Below are 17,271 nucleotides of genomic sequence, written 5' to 3'. Positions count from 1 at the left end.
CGGATTAAACTTCATCTGCCATCTCTTCACCCAAGTCTCCAAACGATCTAAATCCTGCTGTATCCTCTGACAGTCCTCATCGCTATCCGCAATTCCATCAACCTTTGTGTCGTCTGCAAACTTACTACAGTAGTCCCCCGTTATACCGCGCTCCGCAATACCGCGGTTCGCGATATACCGCGGGGGGGCTGATGGACCCCAACTGTCAGTTGTGTCAATTTCAGCGGCCGGCTCTGGAGAGGGAAGCTGCTCTCACTGAAATAATCAGCCGGCCGCTGAAATTGACACTGCCGGCTGCTCTCCCCCTCCAATCCAACTTTTAAGTTTTAATGTTTCTGATTGGAGGGAGAGAGCAGCCGGCAGTGTCAATTTCAGCGGCCAGCTGATTGTTTCAGTGAGAGAGCAGCTTCCCTCTCCGGATCAAAGTGAGCCGGCCGCTGAAATTGACACTGCCGGCTGCTCTCTCCCTCCAATCAGAAACATTAAAACTTAAAAGTTGGATTGGAGGGAGAGAGCAGCGGGCAGTGTCAATTTCAGCGGCCGGCTCACTTTGATCCAGAGAGGGAAGCTGCTCTCTCACTGAAACAATCAGCTGGCCGCTGAAATTGACACTGCCGAGGGGGGGGCGGGTGTTGGGGGGGGAGAGGAGGGGGGGCGGGTGTTGGGGGGGGGGAGAGGAGGGGGGGCGGGTGTTGGGGGGGGGGAGAGGGGGGGGCGGGTGTTGGGGGGGGAGAGGAGGGGGGGCGGGTGTTGGGGGGAGAGGAGGGGGGGCGGGTGTTGGGGGGGAGAGGAGGGGGGGCGGGTGTTGGGGGGGAGAGGAGGGGGGGCGGGTGTTGGGGGGAGGAGGGGGGGCGGGTGTTGGGGGGGAGAGGAGGGGGGGGCGGGTGTTGGGGGGGGAGAGGAGGGGGGGCGGGTGTTGGGTGGGAGAGGAGGGGGGGCGGGTGTTGGGGGGGGGAGGAGGGGGGGCGGGGGGTGGGGGGGAGAGGAGGGGGGGCGGGTGTTGGGGGGGAGAGGAGGGGGGGCGGGGGTTGGGGGGGAGAGGAGGGGGGGCGGGTGTTGGGGGGGGAGAGGAGGGGGGGCGGGTGTTGGGGGGGGGAGAGGAAGAGGGGCGGGTGTGGGGGGACCCCCCCTGCGGGTGTGGGGGAGACCCCCCTGCGGGTGTGGGGGAGACCCCCCTGCGGGTGTGGGGGAGACCCCCCTGCGGGTGTGGGGGAGACCCCCCTGCGGGTGTTGGGGGAGAGAGGAGGGCCCTGCGGGTGTTGGGGGACGGGGGAGGAGAGGGGGGGAGGGGGCGAGCCGCAGGGTGTGAGGTGGGTGGGGTGGGGAGGGGAGAGGAGGAGACAGAGCCCAGTGGGTGTTGGGGGAGAGGGGGCGAGCCGGAGGGTGTGGGGGGGAGAGGGGTCTAGTTGGAGGATGTGGAGGCGAACCGGAGGGTGTGGGGGGAGAGGGGGCGAGCCGGAGGGTGTGGGGGGAGAGGGGGCGAGCCGGAGGGTGTTGGGGGGGGAGAGGGGGCGAGCCGGAGGGTGTGGGGGGAGAGGGGTCTAGTTGGAGGATGTGGGGGGAGAGGGGGCAAGCCGGAGGGAAAAAAAAAGAAATTGACACTGCCGGCTGCTCTCTCCCTCCAATCAGAAACATTAAAACTTAAAAGTTGGATTGGAGGGAGAGAGCAGCCGGCAGTGTCAATTTCAGCGGCCGGCTGATTATTTCACTGAGAGCAGCTTCTCTCCGGATCAAAGTGAGCCGGCCGCTGAAATTGACACTGTTTTAATTGGATCCACGATGGGGGTTTTAAATTTATTTAAAAATCTATGCTAGCGCTTCCCATTGTGAGTCTACGGGGGTCTGACCTCTCCCCCCGCCCCCCGTAGACTCACAATGGGAAGCGCTAGCATAGATTTTTAAATAAATTTAAAACCCCCATCGTGGATATCCGCGGCTCGGTTACAACGCGGGTGGGGGTCTTGGACCCCAACACCCGCGTTATAAAGGGGGACTACTGTAATCAGACCAGTTACATTTTCCTCCAAATCATTTATATATACTACGAACAGCAAAGGTCCCAGCACTGATCCCTGCGGAACACCACTAGTCACAGCCCTCCAATCAGCAAAGCACCCTTCCATTGCTACTCTCTGCCTTCTATGACCTTGTTAATGAGGGTGGGATTAGGGCATGTTAGTGGGGAGTTTGGGCCAGAAGGGACAGGATTGCTGTTGCTGCTACTGGAGTATCGGAGGAGGGCCTTGGTTGAGAACCACTTTGCTAGCAATGAGGAGAGGGGAGGTTAGCAAACGGGAGTGGAGTGTGGAGAGAGTCGGTGTCCTGTTTAGGTGGGTTACAATGGGCCTAGTTGTTTGTATGGCTGGTGGAGAGATGTGGTGGATGGGGTGGGGGACTGTGGCACCAGGCACCTAGGGGTGGGACCAGTGGCCATCTTTGGTGGGCCTGAGAGCCGGGAATTAAATCACGTGCCAATGACTGAATCGAGGAGGAAGGGGGCGAGACTGAATCGAGGAGAGGGGGTTGCGTAAAGAGGGCAAGAGTTTTTCCCATTTGAAAGGTTTGGGTGTTGATCTGGTGCTTCTGCAGGAGACTCACCTTCAGGTGAGGGACCAGGTCAGATTGCCGAAAACGTGGATATACCGGTTTTTCATTCGGGGTTTGACAGTAGGTCAAGGGCGATCTTGCAGAATAAGAGGGTTTGGTTTCAGGTGGGGACAGTGGTGGCGGGCCACAGTTTGATGGCTACAGGCACACTGAAGGGGACGGCAGTGGTGTTAGTGAACGTGTATGCTCCAAATTGGGATGATGTTAAGTTTATGGAGCGGCTGTTAACTGCCATTTTGGGCTAGACACATACCAGCTGATTTTAGGGGGAGATTTTAACTGCTTGAGATCCAAAATTGGACCACTCGAGGTCAAGGTCACTTTCGCTTTCGGGGATGCAAAAGTTGTTGGCAGCATTCATGGACGAGGCAGGAGAGGTGGATCCCTGGCAGTTTGTGAATCCAGGGAATAGGGGTCGGGATTCTCCGAGCCTCTTCCTGAAAATCCTCCACTACCGATCGCGATTTCGGCACGGGGGCAGAGAATAGGAGTTGACGCTGAAAACCGGCACGATGAAGCTCCTGCGATTCTCCAGTCCCGTTGTCCCGAATGATATTGACAGAGGCCTCCCCGCCAGCGATTCACTGATGAAAACTGGCCAAGTTGCTGATGATGTAGTTCTAACCACGTTTTGCTTGTCGAGAAGGGTCATCGGAGGCTGCAAACTCAGTCCGCGGCTGCCCTGGTGAGGGGCGGGGAAATCATTCGGGGGGGGGGCGCCAGGGACAGCCGGGCTAGTGATCAGAGGCCACCGATCCATGGGCGCACGCGATCTCGGGGGAGTCTATATTTTCGGGGCCGCTCCGCATTGTGAGTCCGCCATGTTGTGCAGGGCGGCCGCCGAAGGCTGCTGCCGTGCACATGCCGGACTCCCGACTGGAAGTGCAGGGCCCCGTATCATCAGGCAGAACTCCGGGGTACTCCCAAAACCTGCTATCCCCCTTCAGGTAGGAGAATCACTCCGGACATTCTTCCAGAAAGTCCAGAGTGAAATGCTCGCATTTTGACGCTGGAGTGGGGACATTATTGGAGAATTCCGCCCAAGGAGTTTTTGTTTTTTCCCCCGGTGCATAAGGTGTGCTCAACTTTCCTCAGGTAGTGGAGGATTAGCAGGAAGAATTGGAAGCGCCATTGGAGACGGCCGCACAATTTTGGGAAGATGCAGTCTGGAAAAGCACCCGGGTCAGATGGGTTCCCGGTAGAATTTTATTACAGGTTTGTGGATCAGCTGGCCTCATTGATGCTAGGGTTGTATAATTATTCACTGTCACCGAGCTCCCTTCCAAATATGCTGAAGAAGGATAAGAATACCATGGCATCTGGGTCGTATAGGCCGATTTCTCTGCTGAATATGGTAGGAAAACTTCTAGCTAATGTTTTGTTGTTAAGGTTAGAGTCATGCCTCCTGCAGGTTGTGGGAGAGGACCAAACAGGCTTTGTAAATAGCAGGAAGTTATCATCTAATGTGAGGCAGTTACTCAATGTGGTTCTTGCTGGCGGTGGGGCCAGAGCTAGAGCCAGAAATAATTGTGTAGTTGGACGTGGAAAAGCTTTTGATAGGTGTGGTGAATGTAATATATGTGTATATATGATAATTCACACTGTCTTTGTAAAGCGCTGTGGCGCTCGTGAACACATAGCGAGCGTAAACTTCATTAATAGGCCTTACATCAATTTAATCGACTTAAGAACAGTAAAGATCGATTATGGAATAGGCCCTCAAGCCTGGACGACTGGAACTTGACCCCCAGGATGCAGAGGCTAAAGAAATCTTCTCCCACTGGATCCGGTGCTTCAAGGCCCACCTGGCAGAAGCGAGCACAGCCGAAACGACAGAGGACCAGAAGCTAAGTCTACTGCACGCGAGGGTGAGCCACAGAATCTCTACGCAACTAAACTCGGCCAGTTCATATACTGCGGCGCTAGCAGTTCTCGATAAAATTCATGTAAGGCCTATTAATTAAGTTTACACTCGCCATGTGTTCACGACTCGCCGCCAGCAGCCTACAGAATCACTCGCCGAATTCCTAAGGGAACTCAATAATTTGTCCAATGACTGTAATTACCAAGCGGTTACCGTGGCTGAACACAGGGAGCTGGCAGTACGCGATGTTTTTGTAGCGGGCCTCAGGTCTAACTATGTGCGCCAACGACTGCTGGAAAAGGGGGCCCAGGACTTAGAAACGACTGTGGAAGCTGCTACCACGATGGAGGTCTCTTTCCGCAACCTTAACTCGTTTCCCGCGGGCCCCCGACCAGCGACTCCACCAGGCCTGCGCTACGCGGCCGCCCAGCCACCATGCTGCCCCAGTCAGCCACTATGCTGCTCCAGCCAGCCACTATGCTGCTCCAGCCTGCCATTTCTGCGGCCAGAACCAGCACCCGTGGCAGCACTGCGCGGCCCGCAACGCGACCTGCAGCAGCTGCGGGCGAAAAGGCCATTACGCAAGAGTGTGCCTCGCTAAAAGGGCCCCAGTTTCCAACTCCCCAGCAACTCGAAGTAATCACTCCCCTCACTCGCAGGCCCGCGGGGCCCGAAACGCTGCGGCCTTGCTCCGACTCCGCCCCCTCCAGCCATGTGCGATTCATGGGGGCCGCCATCTTGAAAAACATCCACCACGCGGCCGGCCACGTGCGACTCATGGGGGCCGCCATCTTGGACACCATCTTCCTCGCCGCCCGCCACGTGCGATCCACGGGCCCGATCGGCATCTCCACGCTCGGACAACTCTGCAGAAGAATTCTAATTCGACTATGAACTCAGAGGGCAGTCATCACGGGGCCACTCCAGCACAGCTGATCGAGCCACCGACGACCCGCAACTCAGCGCAGTCACCCTGGACCAATCACGACCAAAGAATCTACGAAACTCGATGGCAGAGGTCCATATCAACGGGTACAAAACGCCATGCCTCTTCGACTCCGGCAGCTTACATCCAGACCTGGTAAGACGCTGTTCGCTCCCCGTTTTCCCCGTGCAGCAAACTATCTCGCTCGTTTCAGGCTCCCCCTCGGTCCAGATCCAGGGGCGCACCGCCGCGACACTCACAATCCGAGACACTTGCTACTCGAAATTCAAACTCTACGTTTTGCCCGAACTCTGCGCGCCACTCTTATTAGGCCTAGACTTCCAATGCAACCTCAAGAGCCTCACCCTCAGCTTCGGAGGGCCCCTGCCCCCACTCACGATCTGCAGCCTTGCTACGCTGCGAATCCCCCCCCTCCATTCTTCGCCAATCTCACAAAGGACTGTAAACCCGTAGCCACTCGTAGCAGGCGGTATAGCCTGCAGGATAGGGTATTTATCAGAGCAGAGGTCCGAAGGCTACTCAGTGAGGGGGTTATAGAGGCCAGCAATAGTCCCTGGAGAGCTCAGGTGGTGGTCGTTAAGACCGGGGAAAAATTCCGTATGGTGGTCGACTACAGTCAGACCATAAATAGATTTACGCTCCTCGACGCGTATCCCCTCCCCAGGATTGCAGACATGGTAAACCAGATCGCCCAGTACCGGCTCTTTTCCACGGTGGATCTGAAGTCTGCATACCACCAGCTCCCAATCCGCCCGGAGGACCGCCACTACATGGCATTCAAGGCCGATGGCCGCCTCTTCCATTTCCTCCGAGTCCCTTTCGGCGTCACTAATGGGGTCTCGGTGTTCCAACGAGCAATGGACCGAATGGTGGACCAGTACGGGCTGCGGGCCACGTTTCCGTACTTGGACAATGTCACCATCTGCGGCTATGACCAGCAGGACCACGACGCCAACCTCCACCGTTTTCTCCAGATGGCACAGAAACTGAATCTCACGTACAAGGAGAAATGCGTTTTCCGCACAACCAGACTAGCCATCCTCGGCTATGTCATGGAAAACGAAGTCCTGGGCCCAGACCCGGACCGTATGCGCCCCCTCTTTGAACTCCCCCTCCCCCATTGCCCCAAGGCCCTCAAACGGTGCTTGGGCTTCTTTTCCTACTATGCCCAGTGGGTCCCTCAATATGCGGACAAAGCCCGCCCACTCTTTTGGGCCACACGTTTTCCCCTGTCAGCCGAGGCACGCCAGGCCTTCGACGGCATCAAGGAGGACATCGCCAAAGCGGTCATGCGGGCGGTGGATGAATCCACCCCATTTCAGGTAGAGAGCGATGCCTCAGAGGTAGCTCTTGCAGCCACGTTAAACCAGGCAGGGAGACCAGTTGCATTTTTCTCCCGTACCCTCTCCGCTTCAGAACTCCGACACTCTTCAGTCGAGAAAGAAGCACAAGCCATTGTGGAGGCTATCCGTCACTGGAGGCACTACCTCGCAGGTAGGAGGTTCACCCTCATCACCGACCAAAGGTCGGTTGCCTTCATGATCGACAACTCGCAAAGGGGCAAAATTAAAAACGACAAAATTCTGAGGTGGAGGATCGAACTCTCCACCTACAATTACAATATCAAATATCGACCCGGGAAGCTCAACGAGCCTCCGGATGCCCTATCCCGCGGGACATGCGCCAGCGCGCCAATTGACCGATTAAAAGTCATCCACAATGACCTCTGCCACCCGGGGGTCACCCGGTTCGCCCACTACATCAGGGCCCAAAACCTGCCTTTCTCCGAGGAGGTAAAAGTGGTCACCAGGGACTGCCCGATCTGTGCGGAGTGCAAACCGCACTTCTATAGACCAGACAGGGCCCACCTGGTCAAGGCTTCTAGGCCCTTTGAATGCCTCGCGATTGATTTCAAAGGGCCACTCCCCTCAACTAACAAGAATGTTTACTTTTTAAACGTCGTAGACGAGTTCTCCCGCTTCCCATTCGCTATCCCGTGCCCCGACATGACCTCCCACACAGTCATTACGGCCCTGCATAGCATCTTCACCCTGTTTGGTTTCCCCAGCTATGTACACAGCGACCGGGGTTCGTCCTTCATGAGCAACGAGCTGCGTCAGTACCTGCTCGACAAGGGCATTGCCTCGAGCAGGACTACCAGCTACAACCCCAGGGGGAACGGGCAGGTGGAAAGGGAGAACGCGACGGTCTGAAAGACTGTCCTACTGACCCTCCGGTCTAGAAAGCTCCAAGTCTCCCAGTGGCAGGAAGTCCTCCCAGACGCACTCCACGCTATTAGGTCCCTTTTGTGCACGGCGACCAACCAGACCCCTCACGAGAGGCTCTTCATTTTTTCCAGGGGCACTACCACGGGGGTCTCACTTCCGGCATGGCTGAGGACGCCGGGCCTTCTGAGGAAACACGTCAGGGCGCACAAAAGGACCCCTTGTTGAAAAGGTGCGCCTGCTCCACTCCAACCCCCAGTACGTATTCGTTGAGTTCCCTGACGGCCGTCAGGACACGGTATCCCTCCGGGATCTGGCACCCGCCGGATCCAGCGCCCCCTCTACCCCCACAGAAGGACCTCTCACCCTACACCCCATGCTGCCGCCCCCTCGCGCTCCCGAGCCCATGAGCTCGCTCCACCAGTTCCGCGCACCCGCGCCAACCAACCCCCAGCGCCCCCAGTCGAACCAGGAGAGTATGAAGCTCGGATACAACCCTCCCTGGAGTCCGCCATCGTACCCCAGCACACAACACCCATCCAGCCACCGCAAGAGGCTGCAACCAAGGTGCTCCGCAGGTCACAGCGGACAATTCGACCACCGGACAGACTGACGTTGTAGGCCACCACCCCCGCTGGACTTGATTTTTTTGCAGAGGGTGAATGTGGTGAATGTAATATATGTGTATATATGATAATTCACACTTTCTTTGTAAAGCGCTGTGGCGCTATCCTACCACTAGGGGGAGTAGCTCTGGGAGTACTCAGGAACTTGTACTGGGCTCCACCCTTGGCTCCGCCCACGACTCCTCCCCCTAGTGCCGCTGTATAAATACCCTTGTCCAGAGTCAGCCTGAGTTCACTACAAGTTCATCAACTGGTAACAGGCTGGCTCTGAAGTAAGTCGATTAAAGCCTAGATTCATATCGGAAACACGTGTCTGGTGAATTGATGGTTCCATCAATAGGGTTGAATGGAGATACCAGTTTATGGTTCTAGAGAAGTTTGTATTTGGGCCTGGGTTTGTGCCGTGAGTGCGGTTGTTGTATGAGGCACTGTCGGCTAGGGTGCAAACTAAAACCACAAATTTGGGGCCATTTAGGCTTTATAGGGGGACCAGGCAGGGTTGTCCTATGTCCCTGTTGTTATTTGCGTTGGTGACTGAGCTATTGGCAATTGCTTTGAAGACTTTGGACAAATGGGGAGGGATTGTGAGGAGTGTGTGTGTGGTGGGAGGTGGCATGAGACTGGGCATGACTTCCCAAGCTGAACCTTTACTAGTTTGGCAAGTTGGGTGTGGACAGCCTTCCATTGTCTCTGGCGAGCTGGGTGCAGGCGACTAAGGTGAATACCTTGCCATGATTCGTGTTGTTGTTTCAATGCCTTCAGGTCTTTCTGCCTAAAGCAGTTTTTCAGGGTCTGGAGCGATGCATAACGGGGTTATGAATGGGGCGGCCACCTCGGATTCGGAGGGGGCTTTTGCAGACGGAGGGGCAGGTGGTGGGGTCTGGCGCTGCTGAACCTGTTGTTTTACTATTGGGCGGCCAAACCCTAGAAGGTATAGGGTTGGTTTGGATCGAGTCGGGGTCAAGTAAGGAGTTGTGCCTGGAGGCGTTGGTGACAGCTATGCTGCTGTTCACACCAGCAAAGCATTAATCGAACCAGTAGTAATCTCTACGCTGAAGATGTGCTGGGGTTGGGGATTTGTTTCAGCCAGGGAAAATTGATTCCACAATTGGAGGGTGGAAAGGTAAGGGCAAAAGCGGGTAAAGGACTTAATTCTGGAGGGTCAGTTTACTGATTGGGGGGGGAGCTGAGGGAGAAGGTGGGCCTTGGCGGGATGGATATGTTCAGTTACTTTCAGATGCATCATTAGGTCTGGCGAGCATTTCCGACATTTCCAGTGGCGCCGTCATCCACTTTGCTGGAGAGAGTTGTTTAATGTGCAAGATTGGAGGAAGGCAGCACGTCCGGGTTATATGGATGGATTATGGCGAAGAGCAGGTTTCGGTGGAGGAGATGAAGGCCAGGTGGGAGGAGGAGCTGGGTCCCATTTTATAGGGGGTGGTGCGGAGTAAATCTCTCCATAAGGAGAACTCTACGTCATCCTGTGCGAGGTTAAGTTTGATACAACTCATGGTGGTGTTCATAGCACATCACACCAAGGCCAGAATGAGTCGCTTTTTTGAAGGGGTTGAAGCTATGCGAGAGCGGTGCTCAAGGGGGCTGTGAACCACGCGCATATATTCTGGACCTGTCCCAGGTTGGTGGGTTTTTGTGGGCCTTTTATTACACCATATTAGCAATTTGTAATGTGAATTTCGAGCCCTGTCCATTAGTACCGATATTTGGGGTGTGAGACCAACCGGAACTGAGGGTGAGGGTGATGGCGGATGCTTTGACTTTTGATTCATCGCTGGCTCGATGATGGATCATGCTGAGGTGCAGACAGGCGGCACTGCCCAGTGCCACAGCATGACCGGGTGATGTAATGGAATTCTTGTATCTCGGGAAGGTTAGGTTCACACTGAGGGGAGTGATTGATGGGTTCTATCGACAATGGTATCCTTTATATTGGATATTAAGGATCTGGTCACTGTTCGCTGTTACTCGGGTGGGGGGTTCAATTGGGTAGTAGGGAGGTGGTTAGGGTTGGGTGGGGTTGTTTTTGGTCAGTTGGGTTTTGTTAAGGGTGCTGAGACGTGGTTTGTTGTTTTGATTGTGACTTTGTATATTTTGTATAACATGATAAAAACTAATAACAATATTTTTAACAAAAAGAACTACCCGACGTGGCATCCTGAAGGAATTAAGTTTCAATAAGTACATCAAAAATTGTGCAGTTTCTAATACCACAAATTTTGCTTTTACAAGCTTAAACATTCCAACTCTCAAAACTTGTTAAATATTAACTTTAAAATCTCCACGTTAAATTTGTCAAATGTAAAAGCCACAAACATTGGAACATTTGGGGGGGGGGGGGGGGGGGGGGGGGGGGGAGAAAGAAATTCCTCCTCATCAGGGCAGCATGATAGCACAAGTGGATAGCACTGTGGCTTCACACCACCAGGGTCCCAGGTGCGATTCCCCGCTGGATCACTGTCTGTGCGGAGTCTGTATGTTCTTCCCGTGTCTGCGTGGGTTTTCTCCGGGTTCTCCGGTTTCTTTCCACAGTCTAAAGATGTGCAGGTTAGGTGAATTGGCCATGATAAATTGCCTTAGTGACCAAAAAAGGTTAGGAGGGGTTACTGGGTTACGGGGATAGGGTGGAAGTGAGGGCTTAAGTGGGTCGGTGCCAACTCGATGGGCCGAATGGCCTCCTTCTGCACTATATGTTCTATCTCCATCGAGGAGACACCTTATTTCAAAGCAGTGCCCCATAATTCTCGATTCCCCATAAGGAGAAACATTCTCTCGAGCATCATCAAGACCCCCCAGAATTTTTGTGTTTCAATCAGACCATTCTTATTTTTCTAAACTTAAAATATATGACGCAGACCCTGAAGGAAAGAAAAAGGAAAATATGTAACTATGAAATATAAAATGATGGAAAAAGCACGGGGAAACCCAGCCAAATACTCCAACATCTAAACTTAATTCAATCAGGTCTAATTATAGAAGTTTTTGAAAATAGTTTTGATCAGTACTGACAAAATTAATTCAAATTGAGATCAACATGTATATGTTTCACCCTTCCCCTCAAATGGCTTGCTCTCAACAGCATTCCAATCACTCTTATTTTGCACCAATAACCAGCTTTGCCTCTGGAAATAGATTTTTATCCCTTGGCAAATTTTATGGAAAATAAATCTGAAAAATTCCCACAGGGATTTGCATACATATCCATGTACAATTCTAGGACTGGCTGATCCTCAGTAGTAAGTAAATTAGAAAATAACCATTTTGTCCTTTTCCAAAAATAAGTATGATCTTTTCAAAGACTTCTCAAGGTCTCAGTTTAATATGCAATAGCCAACTGTAAAATGCATCTATCGGCAACTTTTCTTACAATAAATTATTTTGTATGTGGTGGTCAAATGCTGTTGGTTCTAGTCATATTTGTACATTTAATACTAAAAACAGAAACCTATTAACTGATCATTTGTATATGTAAACAAGAATCCATTAGGTATACTTACAAAGTTAATTAAACCTAGCTAAGCACCATCAGTCATAAAGATGAAATAATAGGGTGTTGTAACTTATACTAGTATAATCAAAACAAGTTTTTTTTTTTGTTAAGTGGACTGTGCTACATGATACATGGTAAAATATCCTCCAAGTTTCAGTGTTGCAACCATCTTCCAGAAACGCAGTCATCAGCAGTTCTTTGCCAGCTCGTTCTTTAAGGAGCTGCAAAGTTAAGGGATGAAAATAGTGCACTCTTGGTTCTGACAAAGAGTAAGTAACCCAAAAGGTGAACTCTGCTTCACTATCCGCATATGGTGACAGACCTATTTCCAGCACTGTGTTTTTATTTCATATTTCCATCATCTACAGTACTTTGATCTCGACTCTAATTAACTTTATTTCCTTCTTTTTTGATTTTTTTTCTCAATCCTTAAATCTCATTGGTTAAGGAGGTGGACTGTTAGATCTGTTATTCACTCCACTGTCCTTGCCTCAGTTTGTCATTTTAGCAACATGCGGGACAAAGAATGCGGGATGAGGGTGAAGGGAAAGTCTAATTAACAGGATGCATGGCGAAATACCTTGCTCTGGCAAATAAAAAGGTTCTATGCTTTTAGGTTTCTTCCAGAAAGAAAGAAGTTATACAAATTAAACTATTCATGTTTTTCTTTTGTCAGAAAATCGCAGTAACTATAAACTTGACACTGTCTGTATAAATTCACAACTTTTACGATGTAGAAGTTTAACTACAGTGTAGTAGAACATGGGAGAATACTAATGTATAGAAAAATGGCTTCTACCATATATTAGAAATATTAGCTTTATTGAATCCAGGATTCTATTTTCTTACTTACAATTATATTCATGACCTTTGTTTCAAAATTGTTAATTTAAAATATTTCTGAATATTTGTACTTTCTACAATACTCACATCGATTTATGAAGTTGTCAATATTCTTGTTTTTCCTTAAGGCCGGGAAGTCCAAATCATAAATTAAGGCATCCAAACTATCCTGCAAGAAAAAAAAAAGTGTTTTTTTTCTAAATGACTGCAATTAGCAATTTACACGAAAACAATATTTTTTTAAGTGTTTACTTCTGGTACTTTAAGACAGGCATTACATTGAATGTTAAAAATGATTAGACTGAAGATTGAACATTGCGTGACTAATCTAAACTGATGTATTGATCAAAATAATTGTTAGGGCTCAATTTTGGCTGTGTAAAATAATCTTTGAATTGCCTGATTTTTGTCACACCAAGAAAATTGAAAACAAATGGTATTTATGCAGAATGCAATGATCATCTCCAAACAGAAGTACTGAGAAATAGGAGTACCAAATATAATTTTCCGTCCTATGGAATTAGAAAAATTCCGTTACAAAATAAAAAATTGAAAGGCTATGATAGAAATCTGATTATATAATAGCAAGTAAAATAGAAGCTAGTAAACTGAACATAGAACAATGGAGCAGGATTTTGAAATAAAAAGAGACTCAAACTTCTTCTTTGCTTAGCCTCGATACCTGTGACATGAGCAACCAGTAAATATATTTAAAGTGCGATTAAACAATTTTGGAGTTATTTCAAAGCAAGTTCCATTTCTTACATTAAATTTAGTGGAAACCAGTAGAGACCCCTTCAGCACAAGGTGCAAAGAATGCACGTTTCCGTACAGAGCATAATTTCAATATTCCACAGAATCCCTACAGTGAAGTGGGGGTCACCTGGCTCATCGGGTCTGTTCTGAAAGAGTACTCTACTTAGGTCCACTCTTCCATCTATCCCCTTAACCCATTGATCATGACCAATCCACCTTAATCTTTGGACTGTGGGAGGAAATTGGTGCACTCGGAAAAAACAAACACAGGTACCAGGAGAACATGCAAACTTCACATAGTAACCCAAGGACGGAATCGAACTCTGGTGCTATGAGGCAGCAGTGACATAGACATAGAACATAGAACAGTACAGCACAGAACAGGCCCTTCGGCCCTCAATGTTGTGCCGAGCCATGATCACCCTACTCAAACCCACGTATCCACCCTATACCCATAACCCAACAACCCACCCCCCCCCCCCCCCCCATTAACCTTACTAACCTTACTTTTTTTAGGACACTACGGGCAATTTAGCATGGCCAATCCACCTAACCCGCACATCTTTGGACTGTGGGAGGAAACCGGAGCACCCAGAGGAAACCCACGCACACAGGGGGAGGACGTGCAGACTCCACGCAGACAGTGACCCAGCCGGGAATCGAACCTGGGACCCTGGAGCTGTGAAGCATTTATGCTAACCACCATGCTACCCTGCTGCCCCAGATTTTGGTGCTAACCACTGTGCCACTATGCTGCACAGACAGTGTCAAATCTAACGTTAAAGTGTTTGAGGGTGCTTCTGGGCACCTTTAGTCTAACAGCAATTAATTTAAAATCAAAATCAAAAATCAAAATCGCTTATTATCACGAGTAGGCTTCAATGAAGTTACTGTGAAAAGTCCCTATGTTTAAGCATTGAGAACCATGTAGGCTATCTAACCTAAAAGCTAACAGTGGAGAAAGGAGCTCTGTGCAGATGTGTGTATATTATCGTGGGCGGGCAAACTGAAGTTTCTAAAAGGCAGTACAAAAAAGTACTTCCTGGTGAAACATAAACTGCAGCCACTAATCTTAAAAGTGGAAACCTAAACATAATCCCAGATTTTTTGTTAGGAGTTACAGTGCTCACCATCATTACTATTCTGAAACTGATGGCAACTTTTGGAGTCCGCATATGTGCAGTTAAAAGTGAAAATCCTGAAGTTGCTGTCAAAGATTCTATGCTTATCCATAGTGTCGGCTGTTGAAACACCCACAGACTGGAATCAAGCAGAAATTTGGAATTGACAAGAATTTGTACTTTTGACACTATTAGTCACACTGTAAAAATTCTTGAAAACATAACATCTTGTTGAATGAGGCTCAGTTCAGATATACTGCTGAACAACCTCACCAGGCTGAAAAATTAATTTCATGTTCGTGGAATAGCAAATTCCTCTTTATGATCAAAAAATCCATTTAAAAACTAATTTTCTTAAAAGTTTATATTTAATCTTCTACCTTAATCCCACGTATATATCCCAAACTTTATTACGTTCTCTGTAAAATTATATTTAAAAATGAAGTGTAATCAGTACTTTTAACTTCCCGTTTGCTGTCGTATGAGAATTCTCAATATGATTGGCTCCTTATTCTGTTTTATGAGATGACTATTGCTGGATGCCTGAAGAATTCCTTGACTGGAAGACAAATTAATGATGGGAGAGAAGAAAACCACAGAGATCACCAAATCTTTGACTGCAAAATCTGGACTATTACTTTAATTTATTCAAAATTGCTGAAAAGAGAGGAATCATGGCTGAAGTCTTGGAAAATTGTAAAAACTGTAGCTTAACATCATGGTGAACAAAGTTACACTTCAGCAACTAGATCTCAAGAACTCTTGGCAATAAAGGCTGTCTACAGCACAAATTCATTTAGAGAAATAAGATTGATGGATCAAATTAATTTTCCTCATTTCATAATTTTTTCACGTATGGAATTTTTTACCGACTTAATAAAGCGTTAATTGATAAATTATTCAGTTTGTTTCAATCTTTATCCTATCTAAATCAGATTATAGGATCAGAAATATGCATGGCAGTTTTATGGCCCTGGTTAATATATATACGTTAATTATAGAGGAAAGTACAAGAGTGAGAGAAAAAAACAGAGATAACACATTTCATTCTTACTTTTATTGTATATTAGGGTTAGGATTCAATTCTTTATTACTAGCCCTGTTTCACTTTTGCAGTTGGATGTTGTGAAAAGCTGGTTCATGGTTTATATGTTTTTAAAATTATGTTTATTGAAGTTTTACAGAACAACAAACGAGAATGCAAAAGTGCAAGAAATTACAAACAAATATTAAATAAAAACACATAATTAACTTAAACATTCAAACTAAACCAATCTGGAGTTGCGCGGTGCCACAGTGGGTTAGCAATGCTGCTTCACAGCTCCAGGGTCCCAGGATTGATTCCCGGCTTGGGTCACTGTCTGTGTTGAGTTTGCACATTCTCCGTGTCTGCGTGGATTTCCTCTGGATGCTCCAGTTTCCTCCCACAGTCCAAAGACGTGCAGGTTAGGTGGATTGGCCATTCTAAATTGCCTCTTAGTGTCCAATGGTTGGGTGGGGTTACGGGGAATGAGTAGGACCATGGGCCGAGATACGGTGCTCTTTCAGAGGGTCGGTGCAGACTCAATGGGCCAAATGGTCTCCTCCTGTGCTGTAGGGATTCTATGGTTATCTGAGAAGAGGAGAATTGAACTCTCTTATTAATTAAAATTGCTGTACCCCTGCTCCTGCCGTTGAAATTGGAATGAAAAACCTGCACAACACAACCCTTGCTTAAGCTGGTGTGATCCTTGATATGCAATTGAGTTTCCTGCAGGAATACAATATCGGAGTTTAGGCTCTTAAGATAAGTGACTGCCCTCACCCATTTTACTGGACCATTCAACCCCCAAAAATTCAAGGTGCCCAAGCAGATTGGAGGTCTCCCACCTCCCCTTAATTTGGTCAGCCATTTCCAATGAGAGAAATCAAACAAGGGATACTGAAAAGATAACAGCGAAATGATCCACCCAAGATGGCCCCCGAGCCAAGTCAGATGACTCGACAAAGGGAAACCAGCAGACCCATGAGCAAACATTCACTAAAACCCACCTCATCCCCCACCCCAAAAACTCCATAATGAAATAAGAAACAAACAATTTATCTTCGCAAAATAAAACTAAACACAAGCTCTGAGCTCATTTTTTAAAACTATTATAATGAGCTGCATAACCACTCTAAAACCACTCCCATTAGCTTGTTAGCAGGGAGACTTCCAACTGGAAAATAAAACCCTATTTAACTTACACCACCACACTAGGGCTGGTTTAGCACAGTGGGCTAAACAGCTGGCTTGTAATGCAGAATAAGGCCAGCAGCGCGAGTTCAATTCCTGGACCGGCCTCCCCGAACAGGCGCCGGAATTTGGCGACTAGGGGCTTTTCACAGTAACTTAATTGAAGCCTACTTGTGACACTAAGTGATTATTATTATTATTATGAAAGGGAAAATGCTGGAAAATCTCAACCAGTCTGGCAGCATCTGTAGGGAGAGAAAAGAGCTAATGTTTCGAGTCCGATGACTCTTTGGACTCGAAACGTTAGCTTGTTTCTCTCCCTACAGATGCTGCCAGACTTGCTGAGATTTTCCAGCATTTTCCCTTTCGTTTCAGATTCCAGCATCCGCAGTAATTTGTTTTTATTTATTATTATTATTATTAGCGGCTAAATTCATGTCCAATGACGACAATGAAAAGAAAACGGGAACAATAGTTGATGTAAAAACAAACAGCAGAGAACTCTCAAATCTAACCAACGGCATCAAGAGCCCACCCGAATAATGAAAATCAAAAGAAAGAAA

General features: G+C 48.8%; 1 protein-coding gene across 1 annotated transcript in view; it reads right to left on the bottom strand.

Annotated features, from left to right (window-relative positions):
- LOC119972470 (rho-associated protein kinase 1-like) overlaps positions 1–17,271 on the bottom strand; it is a 286,367-nt gene that overhangs the window by 177,003 nt on the left and 92,093 nt on the right. The window contains 1 exon segment of the mRNA XM_038809214.1: positions 12,704–12,785. Within this exon segment, the coding sequence (XP_038665142.1) occupies positions 12,704–12,785 (82 nt within the window).

The sequence above is a fragment of the Scyliorhinus canicula genome, chromosome 10, assembly GCF_902713615.1.
Source record: "Scyliorhinus canicula chromosome 10, sScyCan1.1, whole genome shotgun sequence".
Lineage (NCBI taxonomy): Eukaryota > Metazoa > Chordata > Chondrichthyes > Carcharhiniformes > Scyliorhinidae > Scyliorhinus > Scyliorhinus canicula.
This window is presented reverse-complemented; position numbering and strand designations above follow the sequence as displayed.